The sequence below is a fragment of the Chlorocebus sabaeus genome, chromosome 15 (genome assembly GCF_047675955.1).
Source record: "Chlorocebus sabaeus isolate Y175 chromosome 15, mChlSab1.0.hap1, whole genome shotgun sequence".
Lineage (NCBI taxonomy): Eukaryota > Metazoa > Chordata > Mammalia > Primates > Cercopithecidae > Chlorocebus > Chlorocebus sabaeus.
The window spans coordinates 88,596,988-88,618,077 of NC_132918.1; the positions used below are offsets into that span (position 1 = coordinate 88,596,988).

The window sequence follows — 21,090 nt, forward strand, 5'->3', positions numbered from 1 at the left end:
GTTTCATTTATTTTTTCAGCATCACTTCCTGGCTTTTCTCAATTCCATGGCTGTGGAATCAAGTCCTATATACATTTAGCTTTGGTGAGCAAAAACATAGGTAGAAAAAGAAAAGAAGTGGGTTTCCTACCTGGTTAAATTAAAGTAGCTGTGTTAAGCCAAGGAAGACTTATTTTGAACGGTACTTTAACAATCCCTGTTCTGTATACTGTGAATATATCATTTAAATAGCCTGACAAATTAGATGCTTAGGCTGAGCCACCCATACTTTAGTTTCGTTACAGAAAGAAGGGAGAGGAGCAAGTATGTTCTTATATGTTACTTAGAAATAAGAATGTAGCTGTAGTTACATGTTGTTCTTAAGTTTTTTTCGTAAGACAACTTGAAATGTGTCCCATAGGCCTGCTATTTAACATTCTAAGATATGACTTAAGATTAATGATGAGCTTTTGAATCTGACAAATCAAGAGATGTCCATAATGAATACTGATTCATTTTCTACATTGCTGAAAGCTAATGTTCATTTTAAGCCTCCTTTACTAGCCTTTATTTGGGCTTAGAGATGTTATTCGTCTTTCTAATATTTATTGGGTTATCTGTTTAACCCTTTTATACCTCCCTTTCCCCATTTGTAAATTAGAGACTGGCAAGACGTTTTACCCTGAGTAGAGCAGCAAACAGGGCCTGTTCCTGCCCACATTGTAGTTACCTTGAGGGGAAGAAAATGGGACTTTAAAAACAATTTATGCTCTTTTATAGTGAAATTATCCCTCTTACTCTCCGAAAGACTGTTACCTTACAGTATCCTCCACTCCTTTCCCCCTGTAGTTACTACAGAGATGACTTTTCAGTTCTTCACTGCCATAATGATCAAACTCCTGATTCACGAGATTTTTATCATTCCAGGCATGTGAGGTTTACTTGATGCACAAAACCACAGTACTTTTTGTTGTTTTTTAATTGTTTTTTCTCCCTTATCTTCTTGAAAGTCTAAGTAGATCTTCATTTTGGGTATCTTATTAGTAGGAACTAAGAAATTTTCCCTGTATCTTCTGAGCAAAAGAACTCAAGCAGAGACAGAAGATTAAAACTACCATTGGTAGTTTTGCCTCCTATGGACATGTTCACATACATAGAAATTTTTACAATGACCTTTTTATATATGTATTTCAGAATTTCAGAGTGGCCTCAATGGCTTAATAGGAAGAAATACTTGAAATTTTTAAATTAGGCTTGGTTTTGTGAGGAGCTAGTAAAGGTTTTTCTCTTTCAGCTTTAGCTTGTTTCTGCGGAGGATTCCGCTCTTTCTCCATCAGTTTCATAGCCCTGGAATTGTAGAAAAGCTCTGGTTTCAAGACCATTGATACCCATTTCTGTCAGGGTGAGTTTTAAATTTATTTCATGATGCAAACAATATATTGAACAACAGGACATGAACTTGCTCTTGTTGTAAATCGATGAATTTTATCAGTAAATAACATCAAAATAAAATATACCCCATTTGCTAGTTAAGACCTAGAGTGACAGATTGAAAATAGCTTGTGTTATTCTCTTAAGAAAATATATAAAAATTATCATCTTATCAATCTTAAATGTTTGTTTTATAAATCTAAACGTTTTTATCTTGTTTCCTAGGAAATATTAGGTCTGATTTTTTACTTTACCACCAGTTGTCTTTTATTTTACTTTATTTTTTTTGGGACGGAGTTTTGCTCTTGTTGCTCAGGCTGTAGTGCAGTGGCACAATCTCAGCTCACTGTGACCTCTGCCTCCCGGGTTCAAGCAATTCTCCTGCCTCAGCCTCCCAAGTAGCTGGGATTACAGGCGTGCGCCACCACATTGGGCTAATTTTGTATTTTTAGTAGAGACGGGGGTTTCTTCATGTTGGTCAGACTGATCTCAAACTCCCAACCTCAGGTGATTGGCCCTCGGCCTCCCAAAGTACTGGGATTACAGGCGTGAGCCACCGTGCCTGGCCAGCTGTCTTTTAATATAACATTGTGATTAATTATGATGTTCCCTTAAACTAAGCAGAGAGGAAACATGCTGGTAAACCATGCGTGAGTTATTCATTGTACCAGAAAGGCAAATGATACATTTAAATACTCCTAAAATTTAAATTTATAAACATCTTAACAGTTGTGATCATTAAATACTACTAATCTAGCATAGAAATTATATTTTTAATATTCTACTAACCTTATGTCATTTTAATTTTTTATATAACCTTTTTATTTTACCAAATTAAATTAACCTTTTATAGTCCATGGCTTATACTAAACATCCTAACTTTTTTGTTTAATTGTATTAGTTTTTAAGTTATTGCCCCAGATGTCAAGTAATGTTGGATTTTCTATAATAATTCAGGATATATTGCCTGAAGTCAGTATTTACATTTAAAACTAAAACAATTTATACTAATACAGTTTATACATTTCATACTAATTTAGCTACAGTTGGGTAAATATTTAATGGAACAGAGTAAATCAAAGTACCTTTTAAAATGAATTGGAAATTAAATCCACGTAACAATTTTTTATGACCACACTGTTACGGGGTGATGGCATGCCAAATGATCATAATGTGGAATTATTTATTTCTTCATTGGCTTTCAAGATTCTGTTCTTTAGTTTGTGGACTCCTCTCCAACTTGCTTGTCTCCTCACAGTTTAGGAGACTGTTAATAATTCTTGTCCATCCTACATAAACACACACAGTCAAAATGAAAAAAAGCTTCTATCAGCAGATCTGTGCTTGCTGTACAGGAATGGGAAAGCAATTGAAGTTTGCATTATCTTTTTTCTAATTACCAAATCATTTTTGGAGCTATTTAGGCATAGACTTTTAAGGAAAAAAAAAAAATGTGCCTTTTGTTTCTAGCAAGGGTTATCTATATTGTTGAAATAAAAAATCGAAGAAAATTATGAGAAAGTATTTAGAGATAGAAATTAAAATCTTAACTTTTCATATTGTGGACAAGACTTATTAATGTCTACCTGAATAAGCAAATCATTTAAAACTTTTTCATGTATATTTGCTGCCATATTGTGTTGTGATTGCTTAAATAACCAATGAATGAAGATCAACAAGGATTTAAATGAAGAAGAATATGAATTTAACTATTTTCTCCTGTGAACTAAGTTTGTATTTACAAGTTTTGATTTTCAGAAGTTAGACAATTATTTTTAAAGGCTGGGGATGACAACTTCTGCCTCTTACCAAGAAGTCAAAGCACAGTTATGTGAATTCGTCATAAATTACATCAATTTTATTATATTTGATTATTATATTTTGTATTTATAATTGTATTGTGACTACTTTAAAACCTGTTATATAATAAAATTGTTTGTTTTTAATATTTTATTTTAGAATTACTAGCATTAATAACAATTTGAAGTAGTTTACACAGTACCTGTGAGTTTTATTTTTGTTTTATATTCAAATTAATTTTAGTTGCTTTTCTTGGCTTCATTGCTATGGATGCATTCTCTGTATTATGAGTTAGCAGAGCTTTCCTTGGAACTGAATTTAAAGGCAAGCATTTGGCTCCACTTAAATCTCTGAAAATGCGCAACTTGTTCTTTGCATTTATTATATAATTCGCTACTTATGGTACAGAAATGGATACAATACAAAAATATTTCCTTATAAGATACACTGTGACCAATGAACTTTTTAAATAGCTGTCAACAGTAACATGTATTTGACTTTTCAAAACACATTTCTGGAGGGATATCAGTGCTTTATTTCCCCAAATATCTGAGTCCCTATGCTTTAGTACAAAACAGCTTCTGAAGAATTTAGTAACCATATGTGTTGATCTCTTGTTTTTATAACTAGTCTTTCATAAGAAATGACTAGAATAGCAACAGGAAAATGATTGCCTTTTAAGGTTTTTGTTTCTCTATAAAATTTTGGTGAACTATTTATATTGATAAATACAGATATTTTTACTTTCTTAAATCACTTGATTTAAAATTACTTTGATTAAATATGCGTATGAAGTCAGTTGTTTTTAACTCTCAATACTTATCAAAAAAATTTAACTTGTTGTACATTCTGTATAAACCTAATTCTCTTCAACTAAAATTATTTTAAACATTTAGGTGTCAGACAAAGAGAAAATTGACCAACTTCAAGAAGAACTTCTGCACACTCAGGTAATCGTGATGACTAAGAAAATCTAGGGACTTTTAAAAATTATATTCGAATATAACTTTGGTGATTGGACATTTATTTTTTCAACATAGCAAAATTTGGAATGTTAATGATAGAACCTTATTATCAATAGATGCAAAAGCTAATTGAGAAATAAGGAATAAAGACGGAACTAGATAAGTATGGAGTTAACTCATGTATATGTAAAAACCTATTTTGAGTGAATCTTATGCCCAAAAGGAAGAAAGTGGCTTGTCCTTATATAAACCGTGCTTGCATTTTTACATTGATAAGCTAATACAGTTAAAGAAATTTGAGTTGAGTCTACCTCATCATTCTAGTGGGCTCTCAGGAAGCTTTTACTTTGCTTCACAAGTCTGAAACCAGTCAGACAATGCTTATCAAAAGTTCTTTCTGGCACTACTTAGAAAAGCTATTTTCTTATAGTTGGTGATAAAATTATTATTTTAAGGACCTATTTTGTGCAGTGTAATGAGTGGATAACATTCTAGTACAAAATTACCCTATCACAGCCCAGCGCGGTAGCTCACGCCTGTAATCCCAGCGCTTTGGGTGGCCTAGGCAGGTGGATCACGAGGTCAGGAGATTGAGACCATCCTGGCTAACATGGTGAAACCCCGTCTCTACTAAAAATACAAAAAATTAGCCAGGCATGGTGGTGGGCACCTATAGTCCCAGCTACTCGGGAGGCTGAGGCAGGAGAATGGTGTGAACCCAGGAGGCGGAGCTTGCGGTGAGCCCAGATGGCACCACTGCACTCCAGCCTGGGCAACAGAGCAAGACTCCGTCTAAAAAAAAAAAAAAAAAAATTACCGTATCACTCAATCATCAGTTTTTCTATGTAGGTAACACTGACATGCATTAATTAACTTATTTTTTAAAGTTCAAAGAGTTACTGTCAGCTGGGCATGGTGGCTCATCCCTGTTATCCCAGCACTTTGGGAGACTGAGGCAGGAGGATTGCTTGAGCCCAGGAGTTTGAGACCAGCTTGGGCAACCCAGAGAAACCCCGTATCTACAAAAAAATTTTTTAAAATTAGTCAGGTGTGTGGTTTGTGCCTGTAGTCCTAGCAACTGGGAGGCTAAGGCGGGAGGATCACTTGAGCCCCAGGAGGTCAAGACTACTGTGAGCCATGATTGCTCCCTGGCCAACAGAGCAAGACCCTGTCTGGAAGAAAAATAAAAAAAAGAAGAAGAGTTAATCTTGGATCTCTTTTTTGTGAAAAAGTGGAACAACTACAAGTTGAGTTTCTCTTATCTGAAATGCTTGGGGCCAGCATATTTTGGATTTCAGATTTTTGAATTAGGGATAATCAATCTGTAGTATATGTTGAGTCACAGGTTTCTTTGGTATCTATTTATTGCGTCTCAAACCTCACTATACACTAGACTCAACTGTGCTCTGGGTGGCACTGTATATATGTTTTTAAGGCTTCCTAGCCAGGCGATTCCAGTCTGCAACCAGGGGTAAGAATCACTGGTCACAAAGCACAGCCTCTGGAGCACATTAGAAATACACATTCTTGACCCTGTCCCATACCTACTGAAGAATCAGAAACTCTGGGAGTGAAACCCAGCAATCTGTTTTTAAAAGCCCTCAAAGTAATTCTGATACATTCTGAAGTTTGAGAATTATTGTTCTAGAGCTTTGAGAGACAGCCAAATAGCACATCTCTTCAGGATGGCTACAGATTGGCTTCTGTACCACAGAATGTTTCCATCCCCAGAAAATGTAGACCCCAAAATTGATTTTGTGCTTACAAAAGAAATGAGTCAGTAGAAATTCTACCCTCTTATATAGCCCTTGATATAAACCCTTCAATTTATGCAGCTGTAATTGTCAGCCACTAGGCACTGATAGACTGTATTATGGAGAATTCACTGGGTTTTCTGTATCAATGATGTCCAATAGAAATATGCAAGCCACCCGTGTAATTTTTAATTTTTACATTAAAAAATGGTAAAAAAAAACCACGTGGAATTAGTTTTAATAATATATTTAGCCTAGTCTATCCCAGATAGTATCATTTCAACATGTGATCAGTATAAAAAATATTAATGAGGTGTTTTACACTTACAGCACAATCTCACTTCAGACCAGCCACATTTCAGGTGCTTGATAACTACATGTGGCTGGTAGTTGCCGTATTAAACAACACAGATCTAATCCTTAGGTACTACCACAATTTTGTTATATATACTATTACTAAATATAAATGAATAAGTTTATGTAAAAATATGTTTATAGTAGAGTCTAGCCAGTAGTTCTGTCTCATACTATGTATGTGTTCAATTATATATGCATTCTTTTAATTTGGCTTAGACTTTCTGTAAGGATAGAACCATGATTTCCTATTACTTACTTTGTTCTTGAAAGATTCCAATAAACTAAAAAAAGTGTAAGGAATATTTTCTGTTATAAAAGGTATGATATTATAAGTTGGACATAAACATTCTGCTGTTTGTAGGAAGGGGTTATTTTTAATAGCTTTCTCTGTATTGTTAATGTTTTGAGAAGAAATAAAAGCTGGGAAGACAAATTAGAAAGGATCAAATTTATTTGAGAAGGAAAATGTGTAGCCAAGCAACTACTTGACAAAAAAAAAAAAAAAAACCTGTTTAGACATATTAGTCTTCTTTAAAATTGTTTTTATATCATTATTTTGTGTGTGTGTGTCAAATAGTTGCTTGATTACACATTTTCCTTCTCAAATAAATTTGATCCTTTCTAATTTGTCTTCCCAGCTTTTTTTGTCTTTGCCAGGCTGGAATGCAGTGGTGCAGTCTTGACTCACTACAACCTCTGCCTCCCGGGTTAGCGATTCTCCTGCCTTAGCTCCCTGAGTAGCTGGGACTACAGGCACCCGCCACGATGCCCGGCTACTTTTTGTATTTTTAGTAGAGACAGGGTTTCACCATGTTGTCCAGGATGGTCTCGATCTCTTGGCCTTATGATCTGCCCACATCGGCCTCCCAGAGTGCTGGGATTACAGGCATGAGCCTCTGCGCTCAGCTTATATCATTCTTTTAAATATTAATATATTATCTCTGGACACAGAAATACAACAAAACATAGAAGAGTTTGAGCCTCTGACAGACCTCTATTCACAACCCTGCTTCTCTACTAGGTAACCTTGGGCAGGCTGTCAGATATTCCTTGCTCTTTATTCCTAGTCTGTGTAATTCCTGCTTTATGGGGTTTTTGTAAAGGTTAAGGGAGTTAATGCGTTTGCAACACTTACTAAGGAGTCTGTCACATAATGCATGCTTGAGTACTGCTAGCTATTATTATTTTATAGCATCTTAATTAAAACATAAAATAATGTGAAGAAAGGGAAGAATTTGAATTTTTGTCAAATGGCCCTGTAATATGAAGACTTAAAATTTTGGTATAATAGGAAATATTCCCTTCTAGAATGTACTTACGAACTGCTTGTTTAAATTCTTACATTTTTAGTATTTCAAAATAATTTTTTCATTGTGAGTAGCAAGGAATTTTCCAAATGAAATTCTTAATTATGATAGAAAATTACAATTATTTCCACTTTTTGTAAGAGATAATAATCATTGTTTATTTTATTCCCAGTGTTTTCATAGATGCTTTTAAAATGTAATACATTTTAAATAGGAGGTATGACTTCCATATTTTGGAAGATTTTAATTTAGACTTCATACTATTTGATAACCCATCTTTTTCTTATATAGTTACACTTATTATTTTGTTGCAGTTAAAGTATCAGAGAATCTTGGAACGATTAGAAAAGGAGAACAAAGAATTGAGAAAATTAGTATTGCAGAAAGATGACAAAGGCATTCATCATAGAAAGCTTAAGGTATTCTAAGTTTATCTTGTTTATTCTCAAAACTTTACTGCTTAGCATTGTGTGTTCATCAGTACCAGGTTTTAAGGAGCTGTAAAGTATGCTGTCAAGTTGTAGTCTCCAAATGCTTGCTTTATACCATGCCCGTAAAATCTTTACATGTTATTTCATGTGAATCAGTTTATTTTTCTGAAATATCTAGTTTATCTCTAGGTTTAACTTTTACATAAAATTTTATATAAAATCAGAATTGTTAATTGATGGACATGTAAGTGACTTATCATCATTACTTTGCTTGTATGCCAGTGAATGATTAGACCACTTTCTTCAGTTTTTAAAAAATTAACACTTTTCTTCTAAGGAGAGCTTTCTTAGGCATTTTAAAGAATTTTTGAAAAAGTATGTGCTGATATTGTTATCATCAGCACATTGGTGAACTTATTTATCAATAAATTGAGTCTTGCTGTTCCCCACCAAACTAAGCCATATGTGCTAAATTGAATTGAAACAATTATTTAACTTAAATCTCATATAAGTAAGCAGGGTTTATATGTAGCAAAACTGCAGTAAATCATGGCACACACATTCGGTAGTCACAGTACAAAGATAATATTAGTTCTAGCTTAACAAACATGCATTAGTAACTTTGACTCTAAATCATGACTGCACAAAACAGATCGATAACATGACTGTTTACAAGTGGCACTTAGAACTGAGAGAAGTCATTTCCAAGTGCTAATATATATAGAGTTTACCTCAGAAACAGTATTTTCTCATAAAATGCAGTGGCAATGAACATTTTTTGTTTATTTTTGGGTGGTTGGGTTGGCAGTTGCTTGCCATTTAATTTTTTTAGGGATTAAGAAATGAAAGGAACCTTAAGCCATCATTTTGCTCCTGCCTTAGCATTAAAACTTACCCATAATGATTAAATGCTTGATGGTACCCCTTTTTTTCAGGCCTGTTTTTTGTTGTTGTTGTTGTTCATTCATTCATCAAATAATTACATGAAGCTTTTTACATGCAATGCAAGGCACCACGTTCTATTCTGATTCTACAGCAAGAAACGATACAGGATATTTGCCCTTGCTACACTCATATTTCAGCCTGCCCAGTTGTCAGTGGATATTTAACCACTCTTACTGGTTTAACCGTCTTCCTGGTTTATCCTTTATTCAGATGTTTGCTTGCACGTGCTCTCTATCCTCTCCCTCTTTCTCTCTCATGCATGCCTCAAACTTGGCAAAGAATAATGTCGTTGTCAGTTGGTTACCTGACCACCTTATTTTGCCTTTTTGGTGCTAATGGTCTTTCCTTGCATTCAGTATTAGCTCATCAGTATTAAGTAATAATTTCCATCTTATTTAATGAGAATGTTAGAAAATCCTGAATTAATTAACTTTATTAAATCATTGTATCTAAATAAAATAAACTGAATGATAAATGGACTTTTAATCTGTACTATTTTAGTTTTTACTATGAAGATGTATTTATGTAATTTGAGAAATCAATACAGTGATTGTGGAAATTTCAATTTGAATTTTTCATTTTTTTCTCTTGACACATCTGTTATGTTTTTTCTGTACTTTCACTGTTTTATATTATAATTTTTTTTAATTTTTACAGAAATCTTTGATTGACATGTATTCTGAAGTTCTTGATGTTCTCTCTGATTATGATGCCAGTTATAATACACAAGATCATCTACCACGGGTATGTGAAAAATTGATAGTGAACTTGCCAATTAGCAAAAAAAGAAGCAGCTTAGCTTCTTAAAAATTATGTGTATATATGTACACATACACATATATATATACTGGATGTAGGCATTTATATTTTTGATATAATCTTACATGTTCCAAGTAATGTTTTAAGCAGTATTATTTGACTATTTTTGTTCATTATAAATATAAGTACATTATATTTATGAGTTACTATATGTGTTATGAAGGAAGATATTTGTGTTATATAGTCATAATATTTGTAATAAATACTGAACAGTGGATTAAATTAGCCATATGCGTGAAATTTAACCTTATAGAATTGAAAATGTGTTTGTAAAGAGTAAACTAGCTATGGAAAAGACTTACGGAAAGTTAACAACCTGGTTTTAGAAACAGTGGTTTAAATTAGCACAAGTTTTTGAAATAAAAATTAGGCTGTAAATAGTGGATGCAGTTACTGTTTTGCTGTCCCTATGTTCCATGTGCATACATGTATCAATCTTTTTTTTACAGATTTTAAAACATTTTTTTCACCTGTACAAATTTTAAAAGACTAAAAAACCTCAGAGAAGCATTACAAATAGGTTTAAATTTTAATTTGGTATCAGAAAAATATGAGTAAGTTTACGTTCTTTGTTTCGTGGGAAGGTTGTTGTGGTTGGAGATCAGAGCGCTGGGAAGACTAGTGTGTTGGAAATGATTGCCCAAGCTCGAATATTCCCGAGAGGATCGGGGGAGATGATGACACGTTCTCCAGTTAAGGTAAGAAAATATGCTGTCTCAATGAGGTTCCTCAGGAGAGTAACCGCTTCAATGAGAGCTGTTCATTGTGTTGAAATGAAGACTTTTAACCAAAGAAAGAATTGATACATAGTGTTTGGAATGATCCCTAGTGTGGAAATCAGTAGGAGGCACAGCCAGGATGCCAGTGCGGCAGGAGGTGAGTGAGGGGAGAGTGGTAGGAGAGGATGTCAGAGACCCAGTTGGGAGGCTTTTGGATTTTATTCTGAATAAGATAAGAGAGAAGTTAAGAAAATGAGAATATTGGAAGTGGAGTTAATGAATATAGATAATTTTCTAGTTTTATTGTGACAAAAGAGCAGAGAAATGAGGCAGTAGCAATTGAATATTGTTGAATTAAGGGAAGGTTTTTAACCTGTTTCCTGTTTAGAAAAAAAAGGGCAGCTCACCACCAGTGCTTATTTAATTTTACATAAACACTCTTTGAAGCTGAAGCAAATCTGACTAATTTTCAATGTGAAAATAAAATATAAAAACTGTTCTTAGAGTTATTTCTGAACAGTACTAACATCAGAATCATCTCAATTGTCAGAAGGTCTGTTTTTTAAAAGTCAGATTTATCAGATGAATCTTTGGCCAACAACTTTTTGAGAATGATGTAAACATCACACATAGAAATTCTACATTTTCTAGGATTTGACATTTTCAACTATTGAAAATTACTATATTTTGTAAATGAAAATACTCCTACTAAAAACAGAATGCTTTCAATAGAATGATGTCTTTTGTTTCCAAAATCAGTATACTAGAGCTATGCGAAAATCATAATAAAAGCGAGATATTTTACGGCAGAGTTGTCTTGGGGCAAACGCTGCAGCTGCAAGCGCTGCTGGCAAGTATTGTCGGAGCAAGTGGGAAAAGGGTTAAAGATTTTTATATGCTGATTATAATGATTTAATAAAGGGCGGAAATGATGCAGGAAAGAAGGAAAATTACAAGAGCAAAGTGGCTGAGGTGAAGGAGATTGCAGCTTGGTGTACTAGTCCATATCTAGGCGCTGACAGTTTCTCCATGGTCATAGGAAGAAGGCATGGGGCTGCAGAGTCTTTCGTTGAACAGGTATTTATGGAATGCTTAATGTGTACCAGCAGCGTTCTAGGCAATGTGTTGGTAAACAGCAACAACAAAGAAGATCCTTGCCATAATGGAGGGTATGTTCTAGCAGAGGGAGACAGATAATAGATAATAAATATAATACATGACTGTATAGTATGTTAGAAGACAATAGTGTTGTACAAAAAGAAAAAGTAGAACCAGGCAAGGAGAATGGGAGTGCCAGGGTATTCGTAGATTGCATTGATAAGGTGGCGTTTGAACCAAGATTTGCAGAAAGCGAGGGAGTCGTCATTTAGATATCCTGTGTTCAGCAAGGAGAATAGCTGATGCAAAGCCTCTGAGGTGGTCGTGTGGCTGTCATGTTCAAGGAATAACACAGAGGCCTGTGTGGCCAGGTCGGAGTGAAGAGCCAGCCATGGTCAGGGCGAATGATGACATTAGAGGAATAATGGAGAGCAGGGAGGAGCAGATCAATAAGGCCTTATAGGCCGTTGTACAGACTTGCGTTTTATTTTAAGTAAAATGAGCCAGTGCAGGATTTTGAGCAAAGTAAGAACAGTGCCTTTTAAAAGGCTGCTCTTTTGAAAATAGTTATAGGCAAGATGTAGAACCAGGGAGTCCAGTCTACTGGAGTATCCAGGTGATACTTGAGCTAGGGAAGTAGCAGTGAAAGTGATAAGAAATGGATAGATGATAAATGTATTTTGAAAGTAGAATTAACAGGATTTCTTGACAGGTTTGATACAGAGAAGGGAGAGAAGAAAAGCGATGGGGAGAGAGAGAGAATGTGTCAGTCATCAGTGATGGCTCCAGGGTTTGTAGCCTGAACAGATTAAAGGATGTAGTTTGCGTGGAAGTCTGTCAGTGGATCAAGTTTGGGGGAAGATCAGGGGTTCAGTTTTGGACTTGCTGAGTGGTGATAACAAGCAGTTGGGTATAACAGTTTAGACAGAGGTCTGGGCCGGAGACATACATTTAGGAGTCATGATCAACTATCTAAAAGTAGTATTTAAAGTCATGATCTTACTGGAGAAGATCTTGAAGGGAGTGAGTAGAGATAGAGCAAGCAGTATATTCTGGGCACTCTGAACATTAAGATGTTGAGGGAAGAGAAAATAACAAAGGAATGTGTGAAGGCACAACCGGTGTAGTAAGGGAAAGCAGGGCGGTGCAGTGCACGCAAAGTGGGGTAAAGAAATACGGAGTAGCGGGGAGTGATAAGTGAGGTCACATGCTGCTGATCCATCAAGGAAGGCGAAGATAGAAACCAGTCATTGAGTTCACCAGTGGAGGCAAGAAAGGGGAACGTGTGGAAGTTTCCTTCTGATTTCTTCTGCTTACTCAGTGAAATACTAAGCCGAATGATCAGCTCTTAATTAGAAAGGAGAAGAGATTGAAGACTGAGGCAGGAAGAAAAAGTGAAGTCTTTTAAGAGATTCTGGTGACTCTAGGAGTGAATCAGTGGAGGAAGTCAAGTGATATTAGGATTGCTGAGTTGGACTGAAGTCCCTTTAAGTTCTGTGGACATACATTTTAAATGAATCTGTATGATTGTGTTTTGTTTTTTTCATGTTCAGCTGGTGGGGGTAGGTGTACAGTAATCGGAAAATTGAAATTACCAAGAATTATGGCAGGAATAGTGGGAGAAAGACAGTGAGGCTGATGCTGAAATCTTCAAGAAATGAAATCTGTTTACAAGTGCAACAGGATATGGGCAGCCTAGTGTGATTCATCCAAATTGCACTTTTGTGGGTCTAGCTATGAATTGAACCGTGTTATGTGTTACTGGTTGTTCTGTGTGTGGTACTGCGTGAACGTACCAGACTTTACGTACCCATTTTACTATCGATGGGAATTTGGGGTACATCTAACCTAGAGAAAAAAACAAAATGGACCTTAGACTACATCTCGTATCATGTTCAATAATCAGTTGTAAAAACGTGGGAAAGAAACCCACCTTTTACATTGTTACTAGCACCCTAATTGTGGAGGCTGTGGATGATAGTTCAAGAAGGAATTAATTTTGTTTTGGCAGGCAGAGTGTGAACGGGCAGAGCGTGAACAGGTGTCCTTGAAACAGATGAGGCTGGTCTCTTTCCGGTTTGTTATTGGTCCCTTAGTGTTTACTGGAGCTTCTCTTTGACCAACCCTGAATTCCAGTGTTTTGTTTCCCCAGAGCAGTGAAAGTGCCAGAATCCCAACTTAGCATTTTAACCTCCTTAGCAGCTTCTTTCTGCTTGGTTTCTTAATATGTGAATGCCTGGAAAGGAAACTGTGCACAGGATGTAGGGTTTCGTTTTGGAGGTTTATTTCTGCAGTCTGTTTTTCTCTGGGATTGTGGCATGTTAAGACGTGACTGCTTGATAACTCTGAATTCCAGTCTTGTCTACTCAGCCCAGTGACACTGCTACACATTTTAAGTTTTTCTCTTGGGCCTTTGCCCTGTGCTACAAATCAGCAAATCCTCTGATGGAAAATAGCTACAGGAAAATCCCTCCAGCTTAGGCTGGCCACTATGGTTGCTTTCAAACAGCTGTTTATTGTTTTTTAATCTAGCCTGTGTCGCTAATCTCAGTAGAAGGAGTTGTATAGAAAAGTGGCAATTAGACATTTAGAAGTTCTTGTGAAACCACTGACTGTTAATATACATTGCTATAACATTTCTTGGCCAGGCATGTTGGCTCATGCCTGTAATCCCAGCACTTTAGGAGGCCGAGGAGGGCGGATCACCTGGTCAGGAGTTCAGACCAGCCTGGCCAACATGACGAAACCCTGTCTGTACTAAAAGTACAAAAATTAGCCAGGCATGGTGGTGGGCGTCTGTGATCCCAGCTACTCGGGAGGCTGAGGGAGGAGAATCACTTGAAACCAGGAGGCTGAGATTGCAGTGAGCCGAGATCACGCGACTACACCCCAGCCGGGGTGACAGAATGAGACTCCGTCTCAAAACAAACAAAAAAACAAACAAAACAAAATTTCTTTCCCAAATATCACTCCTTAAGTGAAGCCTGTCGTAGCTCCCTTATAGTCAGTTCCATTCTCTTCTGTGGCACTCTAGGTTTTGCCACTCTCTTCTGTTATGTCTGTGTATATTTCTCCCAGCATGTAGTGAGGTCTAAAACCGGGACAGTCAGCTCTGTGTTTCCCCACCTACAACCCCTGACACATAGTTCAATCTCTATAGATGTTGAACGAATGAATTGTCCTTTACCTAAATTCATCTTTGAAGTTAAATGCAAGGTTTCCTTTTAGTGTTTAGAGAGATGATTTTGGGCTTAGTGCTGTGTATAACCTTGACTGGGGAAAGAAAGAGGCAGCAGCATTTTAGGTCATAAGAGATAAAAGGAACCAGCATTCTTGTTGGGAAATCGCAACATGTGTGACATATGTACAAACAGTACAAATACAAAATTATTGTCTTCTCCGAACTACCATGTTGACAACTTCAGGGGGTGTGCCGGCGGTAGTGTGAAGAGACTCTTGGATTTGTGCAACGCAGTAGCCCTGTCTAGACCACGTAAGGGCTGTGGGAATTAATAGTAGTTGTAAGTGCATCATTACATCTCACTTTTCTGTTACTATCAGGTGACTCTGAGTGAAGGTCCTCACCATGTGGCCTTATTTAAAGACAGTTCTCGGGAGTTTGATCTTACCAAAGAAGAAGATGTAAGTAAAATTCATCTAAGGTTGATATGTGTAATTTTATAACCTGGATGAGCTTATAAAAAACAATTACAGAATATTTGTGAATTAAGATTTTCTTAGAATTTTGTGTTTTCCATTAGCTTGCAGCATTAAGACATGAAATAGAACTTCGAATGAGAAAAAATGTGAAAGAAGGCTGTACCGTTAGCCCTGAGGTAAGGGTTACAATTCATTTCAGTGACATTTTATGGAAATTAAATGTTTATGATTTCAGATAAATCATAACTTGGTATCGATGTTTAGATTGCTGCTGTTCCAAGATATGTAGAGCTTTAAAAAAAAAAAAGAAATCCAAATAATATATCATTTTGTGGGTAATTTTCCAGAATACTTACTTTTAGGATCAGAGAAAGAATACCATTTTTGTGAGCATCTTATCTGAATGGATGAGATACAGAATTTTCAGAATATATTTCACCAAAAAAATTCTTAACAAATTCCCCCCAAAATTTAGCAGTATTTTATTTTTATTTTTCCTGAATAGACCATATCCTTAAATGTAAAAGGCCCTGGACTACAGAGGATGGTGCTTGTTGACTTACCAGGTGTGATTAATGTAAGTATATACAAAACATGTATTTTATTTTATTCCTATTGTGTGAAGCATTTATAATGACATTTAAAACCTTTTTCTTTAAGACTGTGACATCAGGCATGGCTCCTGACACAAAGGAAACTATTTTCAGTATCAGCAAAGCTTACATGCAGAACCCTAATGCCATCATACTATGTATTCAAGGTAAATCAGATCAAAAGATTTTACTGTACTGATAAATTTTCTTCTTTAGCAATCCAAGCTTTGCATTAAATAGTTTGTGTTATGTAAACATACAAGATAAATGCATTTTTTGCCTTCTCTTCGTATTTATTTTATTAGCAAATAAAATCGAAGTTGAAATTATTTTGATAAGTTTTACATAAGCATCATTGAAATTTTTATTGGCTAGGATTTCTTTTTAGTAAATAACGTAAATGTATTAAAATCTTTCTTGCTATAATGTAGGCACAGGGGTATCATTTGTGCCAAGTTTTAAAAATCTACTTTACATCTTAAAATTCCACAGTGTCATTTTTTAATTTTTTTCAGACGGGTCTGTGGATGCTGAGCGCAGTATTGTTACAGACTTGGTCAGTCAAATGGACCCTCATGGAAGGAGAACCATATTCGTTTTGACCAAAGTAGACCTGGCAGAGAAAAATGTAGCCAGTCCAAGCAGGGTGAGATCAAATTCTTTGTTGCAAGCATAGATTCTTTGTAAAAGCTCCAGCTGTGATAGGGATTGGTTATTTAAAAAAAAGCAAACAACAAAAAAACACCTTACAACTGAGATTTATTACAATGAAAGGATAAAGCAAGGTCACAAAAGGAAATGGTACATGGTATGAAGTCTGAAGGAGACCAGGCTCACATTCCCACTAGTTCACTCCCAGGAGACTCACATAGGGCACATTTAATTCCTCCAACAACAAGCTGCTTGTTAGAGACTCAGCTCCTAAGATTTTCATTGGAGGTTAGTCATTTCGGCACCCTCATGTACCAAAATTATTTCATACTCCCGAAAGGAAAGCCTATGTTATAATTAAATGACATTACTTGAGTAGTGAGCCACTGTTATATAGGGAAAGGTTTATATCAGTGTAGGGAACTGTTTACCATTTAAGTTTTCAGATACAAGCCAAAGGCAGGCCGGCCTTTTTAAGGATAGTAGTCTCAGGCCTGCTATGTTAACCCTTTTCTAGGTAGCCACCATAACCTGTGCTCTGCCTTATTTTTAAGGGTAAGGCCTGCCATGGCATTAATGGTTCTGATATGGAGAAGGGGAGAAGTGAGGTAGAAACAAATTTCTGTGGCCTCCTCCCCATCTTTCTTCATTCCTTTCATTTCTTTCAGCTGTGGGATAGTGAGTTTATATTTCTTCTGAGATGCAACTGAAGCTTATTTCAGTCCTTTTTGTATAAAAGATTCAGCATTAGCTTAGGTGTAACTGATTCTCATCCCATTATTAATCTGAATGGGCTTCAGTGGGTAGAAACTCTAACATATGTGAAAGATCTCTGTGCAAATATGCATTTTTCTGGATACATAGTCTATGGTTTTTTTGTCTTGTTTTGTTTTGTTTGTCACATTTAGAAATGGATTTTTGATCCTAAAAGAGTTGAGAACCAGTGGATCCAAATATTAAAGAAGAAGGTGGGAGGGGAGGAAGGAATAAAAGAAGACAATCCAGCTTGGTCAGAATTTAGATATTTGAAGAAAGTATGGAAAAATAGTAATAGCTACCATTTATTGAGTGCTTCCTGCCTGGCACTGTGCTAAGTATCATATTGTCCCATAATCTCATCAACCTTTTGGAAAAAATTAAGTTGTTTACTTAAGGTCGCATAACTACTAGGCAGCAGAGCAGAAATTCAAAGTAAGGTCTGACTTTAAAGAACTACACATCATTCCAGGTTTTTGATATGTGTGTTTTAATAATACATTTTCAATATAGTAAAATTAAATGTAGTTTTTTCAAATAGCAATGGAAAAACATTTTAAATGCTTTTGTGCAGATTTATCTATTTAACTATATACATGTATAGCATTATTTTGCTTTCTAAATTGTATATTATGCTTTTAAAACTATGTAAGTTATATCTCACATTAATTTTTCCCACTTTTAAAAATAGATTCAGCAGATAATTGAAGGAAAGCTCTTCCCAATGAAAGCTTTAGGTTATTTTGCTGTTGTAACAGGAAAAGGTATGCAAAGATGGGTTATAATAACTTATTTTTAGTTTCTGTCATTTTCAAATAATACAGAGTAATTTTCTTGGTGAAAATTTGACCATCATTCTTCCCCAGGGAACAGCTCTGAAAGCATTGAAGCTATAAGAGAATATGAAGAAGAGTTTTTTCAGAATTCAAAGCTCCTAAAGTAGGTATCTTGTTAAAACATTTAAACATTTTACAGAAGAGAGTAGCTTAAATTAAACTGTTTTCACTTAAAAGATCAGGTTTTATAACTATTAGTTTTACATCGGATTTCTAGAATTTTTCCCAAATAGTGAACGGTATCTAATAAGCAAGTCCTTAGCTACTTTTTAACAGAATTGAGAGCAGTTTATCACATGGTCCAATACATAGTGGCATGCTTCCTTGGATGTGGACACCGAAAGACAACAAAGATCTCTGCCTCTTACTTTATTTTACTTATAAAGTGGTTTTAGAAAATCGACGCTTTCATTTTTAAATATGTGTACATATTTCTCTTACAATATTAGGAAAGGTTGGAGTGGGGTTGTCAAAGAAGTATCCCTAGATAGATACTGACAGGAGATAAGATAAGCAAAAAGAGCTAAAGACCAGTTGTATTACTGTATACTAAGACTTTAAATGTCGAGTTTCTGGAAATAGAAAAGTATGTTTGTTCCTAGGTTAGTATGGTAAGTCAAGATAGTTCTTGCAAACCATAATCTTACGTGCTTTGGGGAGTACACTGACAACTTATAGAACTGTGCTGTCTAATATGGTATCACTAGTTTTGTGTAGTTATTAAAATTTAAATTAGTTGGAATTAATTTCTGGAAGATGGCTTTCTTCATGTTCTTTTTAAAGGCACGGTGGCTCACGCCTGTAATCCCAGTACTTTGGGAGGCGAAGAGGGGCAGATCACTTGAGGTCAGGAGTTTGAGACCAGCCTGTCCAACATGGTGAAACCCCATCTCTACTGAAAATACAAAAAAAATTAGCTAGGCGTGGTGGTGCGCACCTGTAACCCCAACTACTCAGGAGGCTGAGGCAGGAGAATCGCTTGAACCCCGAGGGGGTGGGGGGCGGAGGTTTTAGTGACCCAGGATCACGCCACTACACTCCAGCCTGTGTGACAGTGCGAAACTCCAGCTCAAAAACATAATAATAATAAAATAAAAGATAACATTAAATTTAAATTAGTAAAAATTCAATAAAATTAAAAATGCAGTTCCTCAGTTACACTAGCCACACATTTCAAGGGCACAATAACCCAGTGTGCCAGTAGCTACCGTATTGGAATGTTTCCCTCATCACATACATTTTATTGAATAGCGTTGGTATAAAAGGTAAGAGTGGCTGTTAGCAAGCACATTCACAGACTTGGTGGTAATATTGTTATCTTTTTTGTCATTTTAATATACTTTAGCTCTTGTTTTTTTTTTTTTTTTAATAGGACAAGCATGCTAAAGGCACACCAAGTGACTACAAGAAATTTAAGCCTTGCAGTATCAGACTGCTTTTGGAAAATGGTACGAGAGTCCGTTGAACAACAGGCAGATAGTTTCAAAGGTAAGTTGGATTTTTTTAAAGAAGCAGACAACTTAAAACATTTTATTAGCTGGCAGTCTTTGGCATCCATACCATTCTGTACTTCTTTCCTTTAACAGTTGCTTGGTAGTTCATTTACAATTAGACAATATCTGGAAAACAGAAGAATACAAACCTTCAGTTGTTATACAAGAACAAAATTTTTCCTTTCAGAGGAAGCATCTCTAGGAACACATTTGCAGAGTTCAAACAGATGAGAACGTTTGCTAGTGCTTGGAAGTACACAATAAATTATAGAGAATTCAGATTCACCCTGTTGAGGGCAAAGAGAGCAGATGTGTTGGGAAGCAGAGCACTCTGGACTTCATTTACATGGTACCATTACCTGAATCACTTTCCTGCTCAATGTCTTTTATCTGAAGGGAATATGTTTGCTTTCCCTTTTCCCATATGTAAATCCTACCTGATCCTACCTATTTATCCCAGTTGTCCGTCTGCAACCTTGTATTACTTTTATTTCCATTTTACAGAAGAGAAAACAGAAGACAGAGTAACTTACCCAAATAACTTACCCAGTGGCACACAGCATAGGTAAAAGACCTGGGATTTGCCTGTTGGTGGTACAACTACTGCAAAGTCCATTCTCTCAGCAGCTCTATGGTACTGAACTACTTCAGCTGTGTGCTAATGGATTTAACATGGAGAAACTAGAATCAGGGAGAATAGTTTTGAAAGCTGTTGCAAAAATGAAATTCTGAGACATTGAGATCCCACAGTACTAAGGGGTGATAGGCACACTCAGAAATTCACTTAATACAGAGGACATGTATTTTAACCGCTTTAACAACTGCATCTGGAAAGAAGGAGAATCATCAAACTTGAACTTTTCCTTCTTCCTCAGCAACACGTTTTAACCTTGAAACTGAGTGGAAGAATAACTATCCTCGCCTGCGGGAGCTTGACCGGGTAATATTTGGATACTCATGTATTTTGTATATATCTTAATTTAATGTTGTGTGCTGACTAAATTTATGTTGAGAGAAAAATCTGATGAGCTAAATTACTTTGGTTTTGACTATAACTACTAATTTGTAAGAATACATCTCTAGGAGCAGTTCTCTCTTACAATAATTTAAATTATTTATTATATAATATTAAAAACAGGGATTATAAGATGTCAAAACGTGTTGAAAATATTTTCTGAGAAGGTAATGAATATGCTTTAAAGGTTTTGTAGAATTCGTGTATTCATGTAATTTAGTGGGAGTTAAACATTGTTTTTCCTTGATTTTAAAATGCCCATTAGTTAATAAAACACAGCATTAATGTGTAATTACTGATGTACTAAATTAATATGTATTGATGCTTTCATATAACGTGAACAAGTGTTATGTGAAAAACTGCATTCAACATTGAGAAGGTAGATATTTATGTCAGTTTCTTTGTCCTTATCTGGATAATGGCATTCCTAAAAAAAAGACACTAGAAGTGCATTTTTACTAGTCACGTGTATTTAAACCCA

At 35.6% G+C, this 21,090-nt stretch overlaps 1 protein-coding gene across 5 annotated transcripts in view; it reads left to right on the top strand.

Moving 5' to 3' along the window:
- Nucleotides 1-21,090, top strand: part of OPA1 (OPA1 mitochondrial dynamin like GTPase) — a 99,123-nt gene that overhangs the window by 28,980 nt on the left and 49,053 nt on the right. For all 5 annotated transcript variants that reach the window (XM_008009552.3, XM_073023755.1, XM_073023756.1 and 2 more), the window contains 13 exons: nt 4,107-4,160; nt 7,908-8,012; nt 9,627-9,713; nt 10,373-10,486; nt 15,167-15,247; nt 15,367-15,441; nt 15,771-15,842; nt 15,926-16,025; nt 16,374-16,504; nt 17,957-18,029; nt 18,132-18,204; nt 19,474-19,589; nt 20,470-20,534. In XM_008009552.3, coding sequence (XP_008007743.2) covers nt 4,107-4,160; nt 7,908-8,012; nt 9,627-9,713; nt 10,373-10,486; nt 15,167-15,247; nt 15,367-15,441; nt 15,771-15,842; nt 15,926-16,025; nt 16,374-16,504; nt 17,957-18,029; nt 18,132-18,204; nt 19,474-19,589; nt 20,470-20,534 — 1,146 coding nt within the window. The remainder of the gene's footprint in view (nt 1-4,106; nt 4,161-7,907; nt 8,013-9,626; nt 9,714-10,372; nt 10,487-15,166; nt 15,248-15,366; nt 15,442-15,770; nt 15,843-15,925; nt 16,026-16,373; nt 16,505-17,956; nt 18,030-18,131; nt 18,205-19,473; nt 19,590-20,469; nt 20,535-21,090) is intronic.